Below are 24736 nucleotides of genomic sequence, written 5' to 3' on the forward strand. Positions count from 1 at the left end.
TTATTCCACCCCCTGTCAGTAATTCCACCACAGTGGCAGCTATTTGCAAGCCGTGTCGTTCTCACCAACAGGGTCAGTCCAAGTACATTCTTATTATGGACAGCACAGAGGACTTTGCATTGTTTTCTGTCTGAACTCCACAGTTCTGATGAAGTCTATACCATGTACCTGTGAATTCAAATACACAGTAAGTCTTGAGCAGATCTTGATACTGAAAGACTCGTGGCTACAAAGACCCAACATGCGTCCGTGGGGATTAACAGAAGAGCGGCTTGCCTCCTGATGAATATTTATAAGCACCTGCCTTCACCTGAGCTCTTTCATGGACAGGACTTGTGTCTTGCAAGTGAATAGATATATTTGGGGCAGCAGTGTGGGGAGAAGTCGTATGAAGGAAGAGCAAGGGCAGCAGCATGACGTAGTGTTAAGCATCAGGGCTCGTGACCGCAAGGCTGCAGGTTGAGTTCCTCCCTGGGGCACTGCTGCTGTACCCTTGGGCAAGGTACTTAGCCAAGAACTGCCTCACTGAATATGCAGCTGTATAAATGGATAACATTAAAAAAACCATAACCTATGTAAGCTGGTCTAGATAAGATCATCTGCTAAATGACAATAATGTAATGTAATTTGTCAACTATTTGTACAGGTACCTAGTGATCAGAAAAATAAGGGTTTTATGTCATAACTGTATATGAGAACTGTAATAGCCTAACTTCTATATTTCAAGTTAACTTTATTGAAGGATATGCATTTGAATCTGCTCGAAAAATGTAGGAGAATGCATGGCAAAAATAAATAAATGTCAAAGTGAACGAGGTGATTTTGTAGAATTCATAACTGACCAGGTGTCTCTTCACTGTGTAGATGCAAGTAGTGGCTTCATTTGATAAACTCTACCACTGTGCATCTGGCACTATTATCTGAGGTGACTAGGGGCACCTAAGGTCTGCTCCCATGGTTGGCACAATAGAGGGCCAGACTGCGATTAGAAAAAGATGGCTGATTTCTTCTTTCTCTCTTATCCTCCAAGCAATGCAGCAAATCCGCCTCCACTTCCCTGCTTTGGGTCCTGAGCTCGTCCAGAATCATTGCCAACAAACCCTGGCCACGGCTCACCCTCACCATGACAACCACCACACTCATATTAGTAATGGCTGTGTTCAATATGGTAAGTGCTGGCTCGGCGGCCTTGCGGTCGGACCCCAGAGGTTGGCGTTCAACCCCCCCGCTGAGTCGAAGATACCAACAAAGCCTTAGCAAACAGCACCCGCTGCCCCCCCCCCCCCCCCCCCCCCCCCCCAAGCTTGGCAGCATTACGGAGATGCGTCTCCGGGTAAATAGACTGTTTCCAGTCCAAGTTGGCTGTCACATGATTACCTCAGATTAATGGACGAAGCTGGCCAGGACCCTCGAGCCTGGCCATGTAAGTCAACGGCAATGGCTGCGGTGGTCCTGTCAGCTTCTGCAAAGCCCTCCGGCACAACTCTGAAGTCGACCTAATTGCAAAGGCAGACTACTTGTGATTAATAGCATGCTTGTTATATTCAAGCTTTCAGTCCTATTTAATTGCAGCTTGGCACATCTGACCACTTCACCATGACATTATTTCCTCATTTGGTAATATGGTATAATTTACTCTCCTTGATCCGGATTACAGCTTTTTAGCTCATATTTTATTAGGGCAGTTTCTTTTAACATCTACTTTACATTTTTTGGAGGAAGTCTGATTGTGTGAGATATTTGAAAAAGCTGTGTTAAGATAGAGTTATGCAAGGACAGTCAAATTGATCTACCCAGGATTTAAACTCATTGCCATCAGGCTGAGAGTCCAGTACCCCCTGTACATTCTTCGATGCTGCCACCCCAGGTCTCAGCGCTAGCCGTTGTTTTTATCAGACACCTATCCAGTGCTTCATCACCAGAAACGTCTGGGAGCTACTTAACATTCAGCAGCACATGACTGGGAGTGAATCAGAGAGGCAAAGAGAAGGGATTCGCTGCCTAATTAAAGATATGTCTGCGGCTGGGGAGCTCCTCTTCCTTGACCTGCCCGTCAGACACGGCCTCCTTAGATGTGGGGAAAAAAAAAGCTCTCACAAATAGCCCGAAGGTGCCTTGCCTCCTCACATTAGCCAGTGCAGAATCCGCCATTACACAGCCAGCAAAGTCACGGAAAGACAACAGACACATAAGGATACAATCTCTCGCGTTTCTTGTTGCATTCCCCTTATGATGTTGAACAGGGACATGCTGTTCTGTGGCGTGAGAATGGGGAATAAGCGTGCAACAATTTGACATCTCATATTTTTTTCAAGTGCAATGTGGTGGGAGCTAATTCATTTGGCTTTTGCTGCTGGGGGGGGGGGGGGGGGTGCAGATTGGATGGCAGTGACTTTCCTCTCTCTGACCTCCCACTTCACCCTCTGGTGAGGGAGATAATGTCCAGGGTGCCAGCCACGAGGTGTAGACTTTTGACGCGAATCGATCTTGGAGATTGCGATCTTGTGTTTTCCTCATACCGTCGGTCAGACTCATTGAACCCCAATAATATCTTGGCTCGCCAGGCGAGAGAATTCGTGTCGTGCCAAACGCCATATGCTGTTCTAAGCCAGCTGCTCAGTCCAGTATGATTTCCATGCTTTGTCTTCCAAACCACACCTATGTGTGGAATAGCATATTCTGACATCAGTTTGCTCCATAAAAGAAGTGACTGTTAAAGTGATCACTGTCAAGACTTCATTTGGCAAATTTGTATTACATTTGATTAAATTATCACTATAACATTTCAATAGTTAAATAAATTGGATTTGCATTTGTTCATCATGTGTTATCTATTGTTCAGACAAGGTTGGGAGTTTTCATTAACATGACAATTGGAGAAAATGTTCACTTATGAAAAGCTTTTCTGTGTTACAGTCTGTTTGAATAAGCTGATTCACCATCTGTTTTTGTCTGTTCCTGGGTTTTAGTTCTTCTTAGAAGACAGTGTGATTTCTGCAGCTTCCAATACCTCCAATGAAACACTGTATGAACACAATGGCCAAGCCCTGCATTTCACTGGGAAAAATAATTTCTATCTTCCGGTAAGCAAAAATTCCTTGAATTGACTTTGATTTGATTTATTTGTTTAGAAAGAAATTGCCATTGTAATGTAATGTCATTTGTTGCAACAAATGAAACATCCCAGTGCTGCTTGCATGTTTGATCATTTCGGTCCTTTTGGTCCAAGAGCAATTTGTAGAAAATGATATCTGGCTGCATGAAAAACATATCCTCTGTTGTTCTGAAGCTCTTCAGGAGAAGTACAGTCGTTTCATTTCTTTTTGTAATTTTGTTTTTCTCAATAATACAGTCGCCTCAATAGCCACTTTTATTTTATTTTGATTCAGTAACATTATATATGTGTATGTGTGTGTGTGTGTGTGTGTGTATGTGTGTGTGCGTGCGTGTGTGTGTGTGTATTGGTATACCTTGGGTATATAGCATATATTTGTGTGTTTTATTAATGCATGCCATTGCTGTGTAACTGCAATAATTATTCTTTCAAAATATCCTGATGTCTCCCTTCTGTTGCGGAAAGTAATATTCACACATGTTGTCTAAAAAATAAAAAGAAAAGACATAAAAACGATGACTAACCGGGGAAAAGAAGTTATGGATCATCCCAGACATGCCTGGGGTGGCCTGAGGAGAGTTGTACGTGGTTGAAATACATTATGCGCTGAGGAAAATTGTACATTACATGCATAGTCAAAATGCACTGTATTCTGGGAGTGCAGGTAAATGCAGCTATTTTGTTGCCGAGCGCTCTACCCCTGTGAAGTTTACAGTCTGTTAATACATTATGGGCATTATTCAGAGGCTGGTTCCCAGTTACTTGGTGTATTTTTTGCATGCATTAAGTATTCCTTTTTGTACTTCTCCACCATCTGCCATTCAACACGTATTATCTAAAACCACCTTGGTGCAAAATTCTCTTTGTAGCGTACGTACTGATTCTATGTTTGCCATTTGTGTGAGGCAACAAGCAAGCTTGTTTCTGTGTATTTACTGGTTGTTGTGTTAAATTGCAGACATGCAGATAGTGTGATATATAGTGGTCTTTTTTCCTTGGTGGCATTTTCCACCACAAGAGGACAAAAAAAAAGGATGACGGGAGATTGCACTGAAATGAAAGCCTTTGATTCAAGCTACACAATAGTGACAATGCTGGTATAAGCCTTACAGGAAACCACGTCTGCTGAACATCCCGTACCATGGTCGGTCAGGAGGAATATTCGGCAGCATGTGAACAAACAGCTTTATTCATGCCGAGTTAATTAAAATGTAATTGTTTCAGATTACACCAGAGACTAATAGATTCATACACATTCACAGTGTAAGGCGTGGAACAATAAAACAGAAAATTAGATTACATTGTTTTCTGGCTTTGATATGTCAGTGGTTTGAGGGGAAAAATGCAGTCCAAAATGTCAGTTGCTCGAATGTATCCATATAAGCTATGATTGAAATCTCTGTTAATGGTCAACCAATTCTCCCTGCTAATGAGGTATATTCATTTTGCTGACAAAATTCCTCGAAAAAACAATGCACTGACATTTCCTTTTGACCTGTTACACCTGACAGGAATACCTAGTAGACTTTTTTTTCTTATGAAAAAACAAAGAGCAAAGCCATTTTGTATTTGTGCTATTTTAGTTTTCGAGATATATGCTGCATGTATTATTGTAAAAATCTGTCAGAATGCTGTTCTGGAGGTGGGGTTGGGGGGGAGGGGTAGTGGTAGCTGCTGAATGACATTTAGACAAGTTGTGAAAATAAATCAACACCTTGGTGGCCACAAATGTACTGAATATTTATATTTGCATATGGTAATATACTTCATAATATGTTTATATTAAGAAACATATTTTGGAATGTACTGGTCTACACCATTTTACTGGTTTTTCTTTTCAGCATGCCAGTATATGAGGGTTCCTATTTTTTGTTAGATTGACTGCATCTTCTTGCTTTCAAACAAAGCACACAGAGCGTTTGTAGAAGAGTTATTCTTAAAAAAAGTGACTGGTTTGACATTCCAGCCTTTTCTAAATCTGCCACTTGTAAAGAATTTACTTGGCGTATGCATGCAATGTCCAACTAAATACTTAAGCTGAAATTCTTTAGTGATTATTTCAAAAATGAAATAATGTCAAGTTACATAAATGTCAAGGGATAGTTGTTTCTTGTTTCTGTGTGTGTGTTTTTTATATTTTTCTAACTTTTGGAAACTCCAGTTGTACATTAGGCTTTTTTTACTGCAACATCCTTCACACGCACACTGGAGCACTGGAGCATAGAAAATGCAATCCACTGAAATACACGCAAAGCCAACCACAACTATTTTTCACGCTACAAGTCCCACTGTCCCACATAGGCACATATCCCTGATGTCACCTATGAGTGACTCATAGGTGTCTGGCCAGTTGTCAAAGCAGTGTGAAAAGGGAACTCTGGCTGACAAAACCAACTTGACTCCAGAAGAAGGAAGCCAATTGTGTTCCTCCACTGTTTGCGAACAATACCACTCTGAACGCAGGTCTGAGCTGTAAGGACTCTGAGCTAAGTGGAAGCCCACCAAGCCAATAGTTAGGTTAGCTACTGACTATTGTGCTGTTGCTAAAGATGCCTCTTAAAAAGCCTTGTGCTCTCTCTCTGTGTCTCTGGCTATCCTGTCAGTATTTCATATACAGTTGCATTCTGGGACTAGTCTCCTGCTCAGTGTTCTTGAGGATCAACTATGAGCTGAAGATGGTGATCATGCTGGCCGCTGTGGTGGGCTACAACACCATCATCCTCCAGACACACGCCCCTGTTCTGGACGAGTACAGCACATTCCTCTACAAAACCCAGAGTCTGGACAGGTGGGAGACAATGGCTATTCTCAGACACATTTTGCTATTCACTTGCCTGCTGTTCCATTACTACCTTATCCCACTGTAGTATCCATGCATGGGACTCCTTATCAGTGGCTACTTAGATTTCTGATTCGGTTTTGGAAAACTGATAGCCCTCTGAGGGAAGCCTGGTTAGAGCTATTCCATATAGAACTTGTTTCCGTACTGTGAAGACCCACTCCATTTGTTATGTGATCCTCCTGCTTCTTTCGTTTTTCCCTGGTCATGGTTCCTTCAGAAGCATTCAATATTTGGTTCACTTGTAAGAACTCTGGCATTCAAAATATGACATTTTTTGAATAAAGTCTAGTTTATTCTGATAAAATAGTTCTGAATAAAGTCTAGTTTACTGAAGTGTAAATCCTCTAGATCTCTATGTCCACTGCATGGGTGAAGGCAGAACAAATACAGAGCTGCTACTTCAGTGAGTTTGTGTTTATGCTTTACACACCATCCCTGGGGGTCCCCCCATTATACAAGATCAAAGAAAGAGATTAATCCCTCTCCTATCACCCTGGCAGTTGCTACAGTTTACATAGAACACTTTGATTCTATTCTGTCAAGGGTCCACCAGAATGTATGAACAGACAAATCACATCAGCTTCAAAGAACAATGGAGGAGAAGGAGGCCAGCAAACCCCGTCCTTTGTGTCTTCTAAGCCAAGGCTTGCCCATGACAATTAATACATTATAACCATGATTGTCATATCGTGTTTCTATGCCTGCATCGTGAGCGGACAGATTTGGTGTGAGATCATGGGTTGGTCTGCAGTGCCATTGATGGGAACTCCCCCAGTGACAGAAGAGAGCCCCACAATGCTGGGTGATCACATGATGAAAAAGTTACATAGCAACAGCGAGGGTGGGGTAGAAGACGCCATTGAATATGATGGAATGTGACTGCATTGTTAATATGATTTAATACTCAGTTTTAATATTTAACCCAGTGGAAATCATATTGCATCAGACAAAGGCATAAAGCACTTATCTTGCCTGGTTTCACTGAACAAACTTTTCTGACAGCGTTCTGACAGAGCAGCCAGTTCTCATTGTAAGCGTGAGCTCTAATAGGCCAGTGAGCATTCATGGACCATACCCCCCTCTGCTGCTTTGTCCGTACCTCTGGTCCCTTAACTCCCTTGTCTTATTATTAGAAACCCCAGGGGTGTGCTGTCATTGATAGGTATGTTGGAAGTTTCGAATCCTCCACTTCTGTACTCAGAGGCCCTCATGGGCCTCCTCTGCAAGATATATTTCTTCTGATACTCATTCTGCAATTGTTTGGGCTGACGTGCGGCAGCTGCCGGGCTGGGTCTCATTAGACTGGGTGGACTGCTGTCTGACATAGCAGGGGCTTGTGGGTTCCTAACAGAGATCCCGAAGGTCACATCAAACATCTCCTGTATCCACGGCAAGAGCAGACTGGTTTAAGCTCCTCAGAAATAAGCTGGTCCCAAAGGCAAAAAAAGGCAATAGTTTTCTGGGTCAGAAATGCAATCACAAGTCATCTGGGCACTACAACGGAAACAAATTAAGCAAATTAAGGCTAAGCTGTTTATAAAGCCTCAGTTATATTGCAAGGTGTTACTGTGGTGGTCCCTGAACTCTTAGCTAAGAACCCTGTGGTAGGTCATAAGAGGGACCTAGTTGTTTGCAAGATGCTATAAAAATGGAAATATTTGATGTTTTTAATATTACATATATTACGTTCACCAACTCCAAACAAATTCTTTTTACTTTTTTTCCCCACACAATAACATTTTTCGTTTTGAGGTGAATAATACGTAGTTGCAGATTGGAAAATTCTTATACTTGATTAAGGTTCTATTCAAAGATATTGGGCATTTAGTTTTGTTTCTTAATACAATATTTAAATTTGTTTTTTTTTTTTTGTATGTATTCTCGGTGGTTTTGCAGTCAGGAGATTTCATGTTTTAATTGTGGTCTCCTGACTGACATTGTGTGAATGTGGTAACAGCGCGGCTGTAGTTTTGATTAAGTGGAAGTGACAGTCTGAAGTGACTGACAGCTGGAGGGAGCTCGGTCTATCAGTCATTCGAGAACACAGCCCTGTAATTCTCTCCCTTTCTCTCTCACTCTTTCTCTTCTGTATTCCAGGCCAGGAGTTCTGAAAGACCTGAAGACAATGGGATCTGTCTCCCTTTTCATATTCTTCATCACTCTACTCGTTTTGGCGAGACAGGTGAGATGTAATGTACTGAACGTTGCTAGAATGACGTCACTCAGCCATCATTCGGCTTGATTTAAAACTCAAAAGACTAAGCAAAATGAATCCATTCAATTTCTCAAGAAACTGAGACCTCATAAAGTTAGGAAACTTCACCTGTTTTAATTATGAAGAAAAAAAATGTTATGATCCAATATATCTTTTGGTGGATAAATGATAACATGACCTTTCCTTATTTCATTTCATGTGATGAAAAATCTGTTTCCATCAACATAAGTATTTCGGTCTTCTCCATTGTCAGTGCACCTTCAATGAGAATTTATTTCACCATTACAATGGCATTTGCTTTGTATAGGTTCATATTTACTGGGTAGCTTTCATATTTCTGCATTGTCTGTTTTATTGGGACCTGATAGCTTTAAAAAAAAAAAAATACTTGAGAGTACGAAATAAATTTCTCCCTGAAAATGCAAAAGGAGCCCCTTCAGATTTACCACTGATAATATTTTGGGGGAGAATTTGGGGGCAAAAAGGTCATGGAAAAATTCCATCAAGACCTGCATTACTCTGCCATAAGGTATCATCAATCATTCCCTTTTCAAGACAGATGTGTGTGGGAAATGGATCTCCTTGGAGACTGAGGGCCCATTTGGAAGCTCCAGATCTGTGACCCACCTGGAGGAGTTGTCATACACACAATTCTCTACAGGCTCCATTTATGTGATTTATAGAGGACGTTCTTCGTTTTGGGGACATTTGAGAGGCTCAAAATAAGCATCTGGGTTGACCCAGCTAGTGCATAGTGTTTTCCGCATCAAATTCTGTAGAGTTAGCACAATTTTTATATCAAAACAGCAGTTTTAAAGCACGCTGCAAGGTAACTGGAGAGACAGTTAGCATACTTTCAGACAGCACAACGCCTTCTTCTGTGATCGGTCGGTATCCTGAGACGCGTTCAAGCTTTTTAGGGCACAAAACGAAGAGGCCTTTGTTTGCATGTGGACTCACTGCTGCTAAAATGCAGAACATTTCTGCGGCACATTAGAACTGACCTTTGCATATGAGCAGTTTGGAGATTTAAACGTCTATTTTTTACCAAGGCCTTTGGTAATTTTGAATCTAGACAGTTATTCCAACAGGTGAAGTGGCATATGTTACCTAAAGTAGTTGCGATTTGAAAGAGACCTTTAATCTGAAAGTAATGAATGGATTTCGGAGCACAGATGGATGCCAATAATGAACTGAAAGAGTGAAAGGAAGGCTCCACAGAAATGGGCAGCTGCTGTATTTATTTTACCATGGACAGCTGTACTGTACTGAGGACAGCGGTGTAACCTTACAGTTTAAATTGCTCTTTGAATATCTTACTTTACATTACATTATTTTATGTAAAATAATCTGCACCTGCTTCAACTAATGCTCTGTCATTCAGGCTGGATCTGGATAAGATTATCTCCCAAACAAATAATCACCATAGTATGGCCATGCATGTAAAAGTATTTTTATACACAGAGGTATAAATAAAAATCTGAATTATTCCTGGGGGGAAATATTCACCTCTGTACATCAATATCTGGTATCCAAGAAAAGTATGGAATTGCATTAACACAGAAACACACATGCTAATTATTGCACTTACTGACGTCCTAAACTTAAATCAAATATCATAATCGCTTCCCAAATGTCTTTTCTGGATCAAAAGTCCTTTTCCATGGTGAATTTTTTTTTTCCTTCATGGTCAGGTACTTGTGAAGTTCCCAATGACATAAAGCTCGTTTACGTCAATGAACGACTTTGCCTTCCCTTGGACAAACTTTGCCACGGAGCCGAGTCAGAACTGTGCTATCTGCAATCCCCAGAGATGAAGTTGTTTATTCAGAAGGCTCAGCAGCTACTCAGCCCCTGATAGGCTTCTTACCATAGGCATTATACCAAACTCTCCCGGTGTTGTTTGGCCTCAGACATCAGATAACTCAATCTCAACGGCCGTGCCTTTGGGCATGAATATTTTTTGTGTATAATTTATGCAAAGTGGTGTCAATGCAGGTTGCTCCTGGAGCAAAAGCCGCTGAACCCATTACATTACCATTTTTTCTCAGAAAAATAAAACATGTTATGGATAAGAATAATAGAAACCGATCTCAGTTTTGCTATGGTATTGTTACATTTTTAAAAAGTTCAGAGAATAAAATTGATGAAAGATGAAAAGCTGTGAGACTAATGAGGTGTGGCATGGAACAAGAGACATTTATACTCATTAGAATTCACCTCAAAATATCTTCATAAAATATCTTTTCTTTAAAATATCATTTTCTTTCACTGACTTGTCATAAGTTAATAGAAACACATTCCTGTGTCAGTTAATTGGGAAAAGTTTGGGTTGTAAGTGGAACATTATCATTCATTCATTTATTCATTCATTCATTTTCAGGCCGCTTTTCCCAGAGATTTTTGTAAATGGAATTTTAAAATGCTGCAGAATTTCTGAAAGTGCAGTTGTGCCAGATGTGTGCTTGCTGCCTGTCCTAGGGGAACAGGATCAAATAGATGTGTGTGTGTGTGTGTGTGTGTGTGTGTGTGTGTGTGTGTGTGTGTGTGTGTGTACGTGCTCACGGGTTTGGGGAGGGGGTTAAGGGGCACCCTTTGTTCTTTCTGTCTTCTTACTGAACTTCACACAGCAAGGTGATCAGATGTCTACTGTCTCTTTACTTCTGTGTCCTCTTGTAACAGAATGAATATTACTGTAGGTTAGACTTCCTGTGGAGAAACAAGTTCAAGAGGGAGTGTGAGGAGATCGAGACCATGGAGAACCTCAACCGGGTTCTGCTAGAGAATGTTCTGCCTGCCCACGTTGCGGAACACTTCCTGGCCCGCAACTGGAAGAATGAGGTGTGTGTGTGTGTGTGTGTGTGTGTGTGTGTGTGTGTGTGAGAGAGAGAGAGAGAGAGAGAGAGAGATTTTGTGTGCATATGTGAATGTGTGCAATGTGTTTGAAGGTGTGGCAGTAATTAAAACACCTGTCCATTTTTCCCCACACACCAGGCTTAGATTAAAACAATGTAATGAACCTCATATCTGAGTATTTCCACACATGATAGTCTGATATACAGTATGTTGTCTTATGACAATACTTAAGCATCGCAGTCAATCATTCAACTGCAACATATACCAAAACATGAAAGAGGGATAACATTCATGTAATGAGATAGTTGATATGCATAACAGTTCAGTTAAATTACGTCCTGTCTGATTAACTGGGTGTATTTTGGAGCAAGATTTCATTTTTTCAATGAGCTGTATAATTTCAGCCTGCACAATGCCGTTACGGCTGTGTAACCCAATCTTCAGAATGCTTTCATTACGCTTGGAGTACATTGGTGTGCACTGCTAGTATGCCATCCATTGATGTGTTTCTGTGATGTTTTTTTTGTCTCCCAATAGGATTTATACCACCAGTCATATGACCTGGTCTGCGTCATGTTTGCCTCCATTCCAGACTTCAAGGAGTTTTACACAGAGTCAGATGTCAACAAAGAGGGCTTGGAATGCCTCAGACTCCTCAATGAGATAATTGCAGATTTTGATGAGGTAGGTTTTTTCACTATTGTATATTATTATAGGGCACCTGCTATCCCAATTTCGATTCATTTTTATTATTTGGCTGTTTTAATCCCACTTTAAAATACTGTATATGAACCTAACAAATTTACCAACAAGTAACTGTATTTGATAGAACAAATGGTTTCAGAGGTAACCTTGGATCTATGAACAGTCATCAATGCAACAAAAATACAGGTCTAGTCTCTGGTAGCCAATTGGAATGGAGCATCCTGACAAATAAACCACAATGCCATTCGATCTTACCTACAACGTATCACACCATATGCCTGCTCACCAGTGCTCTTCGTTTTACCAAATGAGGCACGCTGTGTGTCTCATAGTGACTGCATGTAGCGGTGAGCTGATTCTTGTTCACAGAAACAAGGTTACCAACAGTCAGCACACCATCAGACTGGGTCACCAGTCTGGAAAATTAGCCAAGAGCAAAGCCGCAGTGAGAAAAAAACAAGACTTACAACCTCCAGAGTCCGTCTCATTAGAATTCATTGAACCAGCTGCAGAGAGATGACACCGAGGCTGCGGTCCTGCGAAATTGCTTGTAAACACGACATATTGAAATTCCTTTTAGAGTTCACTTAATTATCCCTTTGGAGTCATTGATCAATAAGGAGCTTGTTAATATGCTTTTGTTAGCACATTTTTAACCATAGCCAAAAGCTCCTTATACTGTGCAGCTGCAGTGCTTGGTCAGAGTATGTTCTAGTATGTTGGCAGCTTTCGCTCTGTATTGGCTCATATCATTGGAAGCCACAGCCCATAGACAGTCTGACCCCATGATCCAGGCAGGAGGCATGCTCCCTGTCGTTAGCAGTAACTGGCTATAGGACAACACTTCTTCTCTTTACATGCAGCTGGCCAACATGTAGTGTGTAGTGTGGTTTACTGAAAACAGTTCTTTATTGTGACTGTTCCAGTTGTGCTTTGCAACATGCTACACTACAACAGGAAACAGTGTCTTCATTGTTTTTGCCTTAGAGTCAGGTTATATGCTACTGTAAATTACATTGATAAACCTCTTTCTGTGAGAATGATTTTCAAAATGAGCTGTCAATAGATATATAGGTATCTAGTTAACTATGTAAATCCATTTTGACATTTTCAAATTGATGACCTGTAATTTAAGAGCTTGTTCCTCTAGGTCAACTCGTTTTCCTTCTTATTTTTTTCATATTTTGTAAAGTGGATTTGTGACAGTACACTTTATCTGAAAATCAGCTAGTTATCTAGCTACCTGGGTTGCTACCACTTTTCTGCATTACATTGAAAATTGAAAAGGTGAGCCAGAGATCATTGCCTTGGGTATGCAGGCTCTGCTGGTAATCAGGTGCCTCTGATCAAAAGCTGCTTCGTATATTTTTTTTTCAACCAAAAATTCAGCCAAAAATTCAATAATTTAGAATGGTCTGTTTTCCAGGTGGTATTATGGGCATTTTTACTTTCTAAAAATAATTAATGAAACTCAGGATTCCAATCCCTCAAAAAATTCAGAGATTGTGCAGGTGGTGACATGGAATGTGCCTCTAGTAAGGCATTTCTTACAATACATACAGTTGTGTTTTCCAGGATGCATTTTGACCTCAGGGAAGCTTTGCCCTGGAGGCAGGAGGATTTTGATTGGTGGGCTCCTGTCCAGTGGGGTCAAGACACCAACTCCTACAGTGACAAACAATGTAATGATCTGCCTATCTGCACAAGGAGCGAAAGAGAATAGCCCGAGGGATACATCTGACCATGTAAAGATCAAACATTAAAGACCAAATATCTCCTGTTAGGTTGGTGTAGAAAGATTTTGCCAACATCTGTCCATATGACTACAATATGTAGACCATTACCTTTCACAAGCCAGCCCTTGAAGAGGCAAAAATGCAGTCAACAACATAACTGCCCAAAGAGTGTTGAAAGCAGAAAATTTATACAATTTATCTGAATAATATATGTTATTTTCCCCTGCTTCTTCATATATAAGGGTACCGGTTCTATATACTGTCATTGTGTGGGCATACATTGGCACAAACTGTTCACACCAACCTAAAGGGAAATGTGCAGTCTTTCATTTCCACTGCCCCCAAGGGGATTGTGCTCTGGTTCTACCACAGTTAGGTGGTTCATTACATTGTTTGCTGTTCCATTTTGACCCTGGGCCCTTGGAAATCAGCCAACCAATCAAACTCCTTCTGCCTTCAGGGCAGAGCTACCCTCAGGTCAGAATTTATCTCAGAAAAAAAAACAACTGGGTACAAAACACAGTATGTGCCAAGTGGTAGGATACAAATAGCTACCTTCCAGCATAGCCCTGGGTTTTTTATCAGATGGCAAACTTACAAATTAGCGAGGAAAAGTTGTTTTGTTGAGTACTTGTTTGCAAGGACAGATGGCAACAATGAAATATGATCACATTTAAAATATGATCACAATATGATCTGATGTGGCACAATACCAGACTCATTACAACCTGTATATATGCATATCTGTCAAATACCACTTTTTGCTTAGTGCTTCTTGGCCTTCACTGAGTCTCTGTTCATTTATCCTCCATATATTTTCTTACTGCACCTCTGAGGGGCAGATGCATTCACCTGCAGAGTATGAGCAGAAAATATCCTAGAATGCTGCAGCTTCTGGTGTTCCTGGGGAAGGAGGCCTGCTCACACTGACGCAAGTGAAAATATGTCCAGGATCCAATGGACCAAACACTCTTTTGACAGAGAAAAAAGCTATGAACACTGCCTCCATGACACACAGAGAGGTGATCTGTAACCCAAACACCTCTAGCGCGAGTCATGTATCACCCTAAGGTTCAGTCAGGGCATAATTTATGCAGTCTTGCAGCCTCTGGAGATATGTGAGGAGGTGGATGGAAGCCCTCCAACACTAAGGGTATCAGTGCGAGAGAATAAAACAGAAAATCTAGAAAAGCCTGATTCGGGGAGAGAGAAACTATAATATTTCAATCACCAAACTTCAAAAGAGGAAGTTTGTGAAGATGTTTCATGGATTCCAGTGTCTCACTGATGCAGTGGCAGGGAAAATGGTGAGAGGCCTCAGTGCAAGGTTTGAATGGAGGCTCTGTGTGAACGATTTTTAGATTCCATGTAGGAAGAAAAAAGAGACACAGGACTCCCAGGGTCAGGGTGCACAAAAGCATCCATCCCAGTAGCCTGTGCATACCTTGTATCGACAGCTATTAGGGTCATTGCACATCCATGGAAGAGGCAAATCTGTCTTCTTTCCCTCAGCTAAAACAAGGCTCCTCCAGGCTGGGACAATCCCTCAAGACAGAGGATGAATTGCTCATGATAAATGGCTCACAGAGACATTGTAAGCATGTCACAGAGGAGTCCAGTGCACTCCAGCGTGCAAAGGAGAATATTTCACCCCTACCGTGGAGATTCATATTACATGCTAGCAACAATCGCATGTTTTAGCAAATGCTGTGGCTAGGGGTTTTTGTGTAACTTTATGAGGCCAGACTTGCTGGGCTGCATAGGGTGAGTGTGTAGTTAGGCCCAGCATGCAGCAATGCCTGGCATTGCACCCACATCGTCAACGTCATCTTGAGGAGACGCTCTCCTGCCAAACCATTTTTCTTTCCTACATGAGGCAGATGCACGTGGTCTTTAGGGCTTTTGGTCTTCAGTTTAGAACGAGGCCCAGGAAGGTAATATGTCTTCAGTCAGACAGACCATTCAAGTTTTGGCCTACTTTTTTTTCGGTGCTGCAGCACCGCAGTTGTGTCGTACCTGGCTTGTCTCTCTGCTGGAAAGCAAATCAGTCAACCCTTGAGGCAATTTGCCACCCGAATGCCACGACATTGGAGTGTTGCCAAGGCAGCATCTGTACACTTGGTGATATCAAGAGGAGCCAAGGCCAGCACAGAAAAAGAGAACCGCATATTTGTAAGCTCTGCCTTAAAAAGCAGGGGCTTCCAGTTTTCAATCATACAGGTGTACAGTCATGAATCAATCACCTTCTCTGATGAATGGAAAGAGATATCTGCCCTTGAGTGTGTGAAAAGGCAGGTGCTTCAAATATCAATTTAGGCGTTCCAGACTCAGGATGGGTCTGAGGCCTCCATGTCGCGTAGTGACAAGAAAGCTGTCCTGTCACCTTGGGAAATTCAGAAATCTCTACAGCAGGGGCAAGAGGGCACACTTTTACTTTATGTCTGTGGGATTTTCTTGTTGAGTAGAGGTTAACCTTTCAGAATTCTCCTTTCCAAATGGCTGTCAGAGGGAAAACATTATCTTGTGAAACTGAAATAGAAGAAAAGATGTAAATATATGCTTGCATTACATTATTTATCATTTAAATTTGAGTAATCTAAAGCTAACTCATAACTCATAATATTGTAACTATTTGTGCTTTTTCTGTTCTTTTTCTCTTAAGTAGCAGTTCTCAATACTGTGCCCCTCTTTAAATAAAAGTTTACTGTGTAATTTTGTCTTGTGTAGTGAATCCTTATCAGTTCAATTGCAAAGGAGGAATTCAATCAAATCAACAGACATCTGCTAATCAAAAACTGTTAATTAAATACAGTTAATGTATTTAAATGAGTAATCAGTGGGTGATGATGTGTTAGCATGAGATTGGTTATTGCATGTCAACTTACCACACAACTGGCACTTTGACAGCTACTGTCCAAGCCCAAGTTCAGCGGGGTGGAAAAGATCAAGACCATAGGCAGCACCTATATGGCTGCCACAGGCCTGAATGCAACACCGGGGCCAGAGTACACACAGGTAACAACGTAAATCTGCATCTGCCTTTTACATAACAAACACACAGTGGCACTGACTTACAGATTAAAATGGCACTGGTCTGCAAAATACAATATCAGTGGTAAACCTGTTCAGTTACATTATTATTATTATTGTTATTAATCAGCTACTAATAAAAGAAAACTAGAAAATGTATGAATTTATATTTAAAAAAATTGTACCAAAATATCTTTTCGGCTCAGATTACAATTAACATCTTTATACAAGTAACATTTCAATTTTACCTTAAGTGATCGTGTCTCTAGAGCGAATGAATTGTTTTTATTTGCAGGAACATGACAGACAGTACATGCACATTGGCACGATGGTAGAGTTTGCCTTCGCACTGGTGGGAAAACTCGATGTCATCAATAAACATTCCTTCAATGACTTCAAACTAAGAGTCGGTGAGTACATTTGACAAGTAAAATGAAGTGTGCAAGGCTGAGATACCTGGTGGCACACTCTGTAAAGGAGCCTCAAAATGTGATATCTCTGAGTACCATATCTGCACTCAGACATAAGTTAGGTTAGTGGGGTCTCAGGAAGGCACTAAACCAACTGAACCAGTAAATTCTTGCCAGCCAGTGGAGCGATACATTCCAATTGGCTATCAGCCATATGCAACACACACCACTGACACAGGCCGAATCCTAATAGCTTTGCTGCGCTGCCTGATTACCGCCATTTTTGAAATGAGGTGAATAACTGTGAAGGCTGGTCCTTAACTGATGCACCTGCCTGTTTCTGCCATTTAGGTATCAATCATGGACCTGTGATTGCCGGGGTGATTGGTGCCCAGAAGCCTCAGTATGACATCTGGGGAAACACGGTGAATGTAGCCAGCAGGATGGACAGCACTGGGGTTCTGGGTAAAATACAGGTAATCTCCAATGGAGATTTTGCAATAGAGAGAGAGCATCTTGATACTCCATTTTTTCACAACACTATGGCTGTAAAGTTAGATGAGGTTGACTTCCGATTGAATTGAATGAGTTTTTAAATATTTGCCCTTGCCTTGGTTTGGCAAACTGACTGTTGCTGGCTAGAAAGGTTACCTAACGTCTTGACTTATCTGAAAAGGGCAACCTCAGTCTATTTTATTTGCATGTTTTTCTTTTTTAGACCTACAACAGCAGCTAGTATGTTATAAAGATGTCACTGTCACAAACATAAGAAACATTGCTCCCAATTCACCAAGGTGTCTTTCACCCAGATGTGGATGACATCTAAGTGAATTATCTTTCAACATGTCTCTGCCTCATCCTGACATTTGAGGCAGCTGTAAAATAGATACAGTCTGGCTCCGCTTTCAGGCTGTCTAGCCTTCATCCAATACAGTGTCCCTTATTTGATAAGAACCCTTAGCAGGAGTGTGGGAGAGACACTTTAAAGCAGACAGGATTTATTATGGCCCTAACAGTCCCGCGTTCCCCCTCGCTTTCAGGTCACCGAGGAGACGAGTCGCATCCTCCAGACCCTGGGGTACATGTGCTCTTGCAGAGGAATTATCAACGTCAAGGGGAAAGGAGAGCTGAAAACCTTCTTTGTGCACACAGAGATGACCAGGTCTCTCTCGCAAGGGAATGTAATGCCTTGAACATCGAGCACAAAATCGGGACCGCGACTGGCTAACCACTTGACCGCGGCAAAGACGTCACGGGGCCATCTCATCCGAACCACAGAATACATCTGTAAATAGCTCCACCTTGTCCGTAGATGATCGAGATCTTGGATGGATTTATTTACAGTGCAAGTTACAAGTGGTGCCGTGTCTCCATCTTATGAACTGGGTTGTGTGCAGCACAGGTATTTTAAGTACATTAGGGGCAGTTTTGTAAGAAAAAAAAATAAACAAAAAAGTGTTTTGATGTTTTACTGGCATTGTTTTGTAAAACTTATTCATTAAAAGTTTGTACATATGACCTACGTTGCCTTCTTGTTTTGTGTTTTGAAGCCAAAAGTTGATTGGCTTTTGAAAGGATTTACCATGCCATGTATGATTTTGAATGGGATTGAAATTCAAATCTTAATCTGAAAAACAAGCAATACAAAAGTCTCAGAATAAGAATTCACGGAGAAGGACACTCATTAATTCATTTCCACAGGTGTATTTAATTGCTCATTTTCTTTTTAATAAACATTGTCTGGCATATCTTTATGGAAAAAAAATGTAAAAAACCTGAAGCAATTAAATAAATCTAAATAACATTAATAATAGAATGTGTCCCTCTCTCTTCATTAAGGCATTGCCTTATTAAAATGCTGTGTAATGCTGAGTAGTCAAAGGTGTTATGTGTTTCCTTGATTAACCTGTAAGACGAAATAAGGCACACAAACAGTCGTGTCAATTTTTTTTTTACCTTGTAGCTGTTTGTCAATAATAGTACTCTAATAGTACTGTGTCCTCAAACAGACGCTGCTCTCAGCTGAGAACTGTCTCATTGTGGAACTGTACACATCCTGTCCCCGTACTGTCGCTATACTTGCTGTATGCACTTTAGTAAGTCGCTTTGGATAAAAGCGTCTGCTAAATAAATAAATGTAAATGTAAATGTAAATGTCAATAACTGCAGAATGAGAGGAAATGCCTTGTGCATGAAAATGAACACATTACCCTTGTTCCAATCAAGTGTGTAATAAATGATTGCACTTGGCAAAACAAGCCAGCAAACATATTATTGCAAATAAATAAATAAGAAAAGGACAATATTCCAATGCACAAACAAAACAGACACAGCCGAAATTATCGCTGAATATTCCAAGCAAAAAAATGAAATATGCACTTGGTGATAAAACCTTTATTTTTCTAATGCTGACGACAATGTGTTTGTTTATCGTTAGTAACTGCTGTAAGTTTACATGATAGTTATGACAGTATCCAGGGAAACAAGTCAAGCTTTTGTGCTTGCACACATCATCACAACTTGTAGGCTATCTACATAACTTTCCAATCAGGAAAAAAAGCATCTCAGACGGGAACGACAGACCCGTACCCCTCCTCGACAGTCTGTGTAATTCCATTCTTCCTGAAGAATTCTGTTCTGATGTGTGCTACACGTACAAACTGGCGGCTTGGTTTGTATATCAATGGAGGTGGACGCCTCCCATATTCCGAAGAGGACAAAACCGGAACGGGTCTGGATAGCTCCTGAAAAAGAGACAACCAGCTGTCTCAAGAGTATGGCATCTGAGGCTAGTGCCTCTCAATACCTGTCACCCCCACCTTTGATTTAAAAACAGTACAATACATTGCATTTACACCCTAGTTGTTAACATTGATCAAATGAGAATGTGTTCATTTCTTTTGCTTTGCAGACTATATTCTACAGCAGATGATGCATACAATTCGGCATCTATGTGTAATCCAAATATGGGTTTGGTTTGATCCCGAGCTGAGCGGTTACTTTAACGTGATGTTACAACATGTGAAAAAAATAACCACTACACCACAGACCAGGCCCTTTGGAAGCTGGTAGAAGGAAATGCTGAGAATAATTCACGATTTCACTTTTCATTGAATGGCACTATCCCATCTTCCAAGAATCAGAGTTGGATAAAAAAATGTACTGTTTAGAAGCTGCAGCATTAACATTTTCAACACTATAATAATAACATGCTTCATATCAGCAAATGACCAGAGGACCTTCTTGCCTTAAATGGCAATATAAGTGTGAGGAATAAAAAAATGCATTAAAAGATTGTGTAGGGAGCAGCCAGGTCAGATACAGAAACACTACCTCGCTGTGGATATCCAATCCCCTGCCATTGGCATGCTCTCTGTCATCTCTGGGCAGCTTATTATTGTATCCCTCAGTCTGCCGGTATAAGCTGTCGTACATGAAGATCTTCTGAGCCTTCAATTAATAATGTGACATTACCTTGACTCATACAAGTACAGTCCAATATTGATCCAGCAGTTTGTGCAACATGTTTTCCCATCAAATTTCCTTAAGAGCTGCGAACCTTTGCAGACAAGCCAGAGGGCTTGAGAGGTGTTTTCATCAAGAAACTGACAGAGGTACTTTCCAAAGTGTTTTCTGTATAGATCTGTTTTTGACAGATACAGCTTGGAAGCTAGACTGTTTCACGCAATAGGGAGAAGACATGATGCACTTTTGCACGTTTAACTAACCTAACTTTTTAAAAAATAACCAACGTATGGTCATTATAAATCTAATCTGTCGTATAAATATAAGTAGCAACAGCAGCAGTTGTAGCAGTAGTAGTAACGGTAGGTTGGTTTTCTTGTCAAGTGTATTTCAAGTTGCTACCCGGCTAATTGCTCATTACCTTGGACTCGCTGTTGAAGTATGTCAGCTCCTTTGAATCAGTCCTTCTTGATGGAATGCAGCTGAAAGCGGACAGTGTGGAGATAGGCTTTGTTGTAACCTGGGAAGTTATTTCCATTATCTAATTTTTGATTCAATCTGCTTGATAGCTAGATAACCTCAGAAAGCACATGTAACCACCGTTAGATTTTTTGTGTTGCGCTCGCCCCACACGCGTGTGTTTAGTTGCTAAGATACAACGCACCCCGACAGCAGCAGCGGAACATGTCAAACCTGTTGGAGAAGCTGGTCCATGTCAGAAAAACAAACATGATATCCGGGTTAGTGTTTCATCTTCATAAATCAAGTCTATGCTTTTGAATGGAGACATTATCGTGCACTTGACAAACACATGTTATTAAGTATTACTTAGAACGAATTGGCCGAGAATTAAACTTTCTGAAGTGGACTAACGTTTCGGAATGTTTAATGGAATGGTTTCATATAGCTACTGATGTATCTACTTTGGCCACTTGGTCAATATGTAGAGTCCAACAATGTGGATAAGGTCACTTTTTTTGCAGTGACAATTCTAATTATGATTATCTAAGTAAATACCACCAGTGACGTTTTTCCATGTTTAAATGTAATGTATATTAAGTTGCAGCCTAAAATGATAATGATGATGATGATGATGATATTATTATTATTATTATTATTATTATTATTATTAGTATTGCTGTTGTTGTTATTGTTGTTTTCCACCTTTTTTCCTGAGTTAATTGAGGTCTTTCCATTGAGTGGGGGATGAATCTCTGTCTCTGTAGAGACAGAAAAATTCCATCTGTTCCACTAAATACAGGACCTCTAAAAATCTGACCATTTAGCGCTACCGTTTCGTCTGCCGGAACAAAGGCTCTTGCACACTGGGAGGTAATTTACAAAAAGAGGAGCAATCTCTCTCCTGCATGTTTTACTGACCGCTGTGTCTCTCGATGCTTGTTACCTCCATACATTCTGAAAGAAGGCAAAAATTAAGAGCGCATGACCTGAAGGGCTTAATAGGTTGTCTGTTAGAGCACAAGTACAGAAGGCTCCTGTAATGTGTCATAACAAATGATCTAAGCATTCATATATGTTCACCATCATGTACGACAATCAGCAAACTGTTCTAGTACAAAACAACCAGAACCTAACCCATTACAAGTTATGTAATGAGATGTCAATAATATTAATATACTGATGGCTATGGTGCTTATGAAGAAGTGTTTTAGGTTTATTAAGTGAAGTATTTCCATAAAGGTCTCTCTGGCTCATGATACTCAACTGCTCTCCAAACTCTGTCAAAAAATAATGATCAACATTCAGGACCTTTTCTAAGGTTGAGCCTTCATGGTGGAAGTCTTTAAGAGAGAAAAATGGTAATTCAGTAGTATGAAAAACAATGAAGAGCAGAGAGAAGTTGAGTTTGTTGTTCTGGAGTGGATTGTATTTCATAAAATAGCTTTGCTCTGGTTCTTCGGCTCGAGTTTTGACCCGCTCTTTAACAATTTGATTCATACATTCTAGCTGAGTTCCTTTGGCTGGTAACAGAATAAAGAGATTGATGACAACAATTTTCCAAAAAGAAAAAAAATAGCAATTATATTATATATGGTTATAACCAACATAGTACAGGAGTACTAGTAGATGAGTGATGGTTTCATTTTTTTAAAAACCCTCTGATGTCATGTTACAAAATAATCCCCCTTTTCATATTTCACCAGTAAAAGCAAACTTTCACACCTTACCAATCAAATGTGCTGTAAATTGCAGCTCATCAGTCACCATCACCCTAATTACGGTGCTCATCAACTCTATCAAATGGAGCTGTTTTTAAAATTAATTACAACACTTAACACAGTAGGCAGATTTTCAACTTTGTTTTACAGATTTTTGGGCTGCAATTTGAAGAAGATATCTTAATGGCAGCGGTCCCTCACTCACAGACTAACTGAGGGAGTAGCTCCCTTTGCAAGGAGTGAAAGTACTTCCTTCTACCACTAGAGGGCAAAATGCAGACAAAGATCCTGTACCCAACAGTGTCTGTTCGCATTAATCATGTAATAGTGGTCATGAAGTGCTACAAAAAAGGGTGCAGATATTTAAAATGCCATTTCCAGAATCAGATTTAGCTAAGGTACAGCTTTTGGTGTGACCATCTCTCAGTGATGTCAGAACTACAGAGCTGCAAGGATGGTCATCCTATGGTCTAAGACTGTACTGTCTACAGGTTGAGAATACCAACCTTGCCAATATGTTAGTTAATAGGCCTATTCACTTTAAATGTATAGAATATTGCTAAAAGATTCAGACCCCTTAGAACATTAATGAATGACTGCAACAAGTAGGACTCGTGACCAATAGGTTGCCGGTTTGATTCCCTACTGGGGCACTGCTGCTGTACCCTTGGGCAAGGTACTTAACCCACAATTTCCTCAGTAAATATTCAGCTACATAAATGGATAACATTGAAAAAAATGATGTAAGTTGCTTTGGATAAAAGCATCTGCTAAATGCCAATAATGTAATATAATGTAATGTACTGTTCTTGTGATAGAGAGCATCTCTAATACCTAAAGTGTTAGCTAAAACATTGTTAAAATAGAGCCTAATTTTTCAAAATACCCCAATGTACATTTTTGAGTCTGCAAACACTTATTGGGTACTGATAACTACAACAACAGATAACGAAAAATATACGATATTTTCCTGTGTCACAGTGTTGCTGAGCCTTGTGTGGACATTTCCATCTGATGTGAAATGGACAAACATCATTTGTCTGTGAACGCTAACTGTTTTTCCTATGTCTCAACATAGGAAAAAAACAAAAATGGAGCATTTCAAAATACATTAGATGACATGGAAATGCCACTGTTGCGCTGGTGGGCTTGCAGTTGACTGACAAGTCTCCCCCTCCCACAAAGAAATTCATCTGAGGGCTGGAGATGGGCCATGTTAGTCAGCCCCTATCTCTCTGATAAAGTGTTCCCTTTGTGAGAGCACACGTAATTAGGTGGTGGTTAGCCTCCACTCCTCGTGGTGTGGTGGCATTCATCCCATTCAATTCCAGCGGCTTTGGAGGTTTCAGGTGTCAGAGGAACGGCTTGTCAAACTAAACAAATAGGCCCTTCTCTGCGGCGCTCCAGGTTAATAGACTTGTGGTGACCCAAGATACACCACGCCTCACATTTATCTCCTCCTCTATCTCTGTGTACTTTGGGCTTGGGAATTAACATGATATATAATCACAGTTTTCTATCAAAATCCACTTTATAGCTGAGTGTCCAACGCAGGTACATGTCACTGTCACCGCTGAGATCATTTAAGCTCTTAATCCATTCTTCAGCAAACCCTTTATTTAATTGCATGCACTCTAATCCAAAGTCAACTGACTCTCTGACACTCTTATGAATACGCATACATGCAGCTAAATTAATCGTTTCCTCTGTGTGATGATAAGATTATTATAACAGTGGATTTCATCAGTATGTATATCAACCAGGAAATGAAGTACTGTCGTCTCATATGCTGTACAAAAAACAAGACAATTCTGTTCCCTGAATTGTTGAACTGACAGTTTTGCCACAGGAACATTCTGGGTCAATCACATGTAAATAATGACCCGAACGGCCAAACCACGAAGGGGTTTGCAAATAATGAAATAGTCAAATAATCAAATAGTGACAAATAATCACCAGTGTGTTTTTGTGGTAGGTGTTCTGAGGATTGTATGTGTGTGTGTGTGTGTGTGTGTGTGTGTGTGTTTGTGTTTGTATATACAAGGGAAGCCAAGAGGGTGATGAGTGTCCAAGTCAGTGGTGAATGGAAAAGGTATTTTGCTTTTCATCAAAATGCATTGATATAATGTGTAATGTATTGTCAGTTTGGGTACATTTTAATTAAAGCCTGAATATACAAATT

At 40.5% G+C, this 24736-nt stretch overlaps 2 protein-coding genes across 2 annotated transcripts in view; one reads left to right on the forward strand and one right to left on the reverse strand.

Annotated features, from left to right (window-relative positions):
• The window catches only part of adcy2b (adenylate cyclase 2b (brain)), a 62022-nt gene extending 43420 nt beyond the window's left edge, over window positions 1–18602 (forward strand). Inside the window, exons 16-25 of the mRNA XM_036555364.1 lie at window positions 1031–1168; window positions 2970–3083; window positions 5719–5903; window positions 8055–8139; window positions 10855–11013; window positions 11566–11712; window positions 16377–16484; window positions 16795–16909; window positions 17261–17385; window positions 17950–18602. Coding sequence (XP_036411257.1) covers window positions 1031–1168; window positions 2970–3083; window positions 5719–5903; window positions 8055–8139; window positions 10855–11013; window positions 11566–11712; window positions 16377–16484; window positions 16795–16909; window positions 17261–17385; window positions 17950–18102 — 1329 coding nt within the window. The 3' untranslated portion in view covers window positions 18103–18602. The remainder of the gene's footprint in view (window positions 1–1030; window positions 1169–2969; window positions 3084–5718; window positions 5904–8054; window positions 8140–10854; window positions 11014–11565; window positions 11713–16376; window positions 16485–16794; window positions 16910–17260; window positions 17386–17949) is intronic.
• An 871-nt stretch (window positions 18603–19473) lies between these two features.
• Window positions 19474–20912, reverse strand: c21h5orf49 (chromosome 21 C5orf49 homolog). The gene is made up of 3 exons (XM_036555074.1): window positions 20796–20912; window positions 20243–20359; window positions 19474–19653 (listed from the first exon to the last, which is right to left on the reverse strand). Exons 1-3 carry the CDS (start codon window positions 20910–20912, stop codon window positions 19474–19476), a joined length of 414 nt encoding a protein of 137 aa, XP_036410967.1.
• Window positions 20913–24736: the final 3824 nt, after the last annotated feature.

The sequence above is a fragment of the Megalops cyprinoides genome, chromosome 21 (assembly GCF_013368585.1).
Source record: "Megalops cyprinoides isolate fMegCyp1 chromosome 21, fMegCyp1.pri, whole genome shotgun sequence".
Taxonomy (NCBI): domain Eukaryota; kingdom Metazoa; phylum Chordata; class Actinopteri; order Elopiformes; family Megalopidae; genus Megalops; species Megalops cyprinoides.

Coding starts and splice junctions, on each gene's coding strand:
- c21h5orf49 (XM_036555074.1), bottom strand. CDS start 20,912: ATGGAAATAACTTCCCAGGTTACAACAAAGCCTATCTCCACACTGTCC. Junction 20,360..20,795: donor ACTTCAACAGCGAGTCCAAG/GTAATGAGCAAT, acceptor TATTAATTGAAG/GCTCAGAAGATCTTCATGTA. Junction 19,654..20,242: donor GATTGGATATCCACAGCGAG/GTAGTGTTTCTG, acceptor TCTCTTTTTCAG/GAGCTATCCAGACCCGTTCC.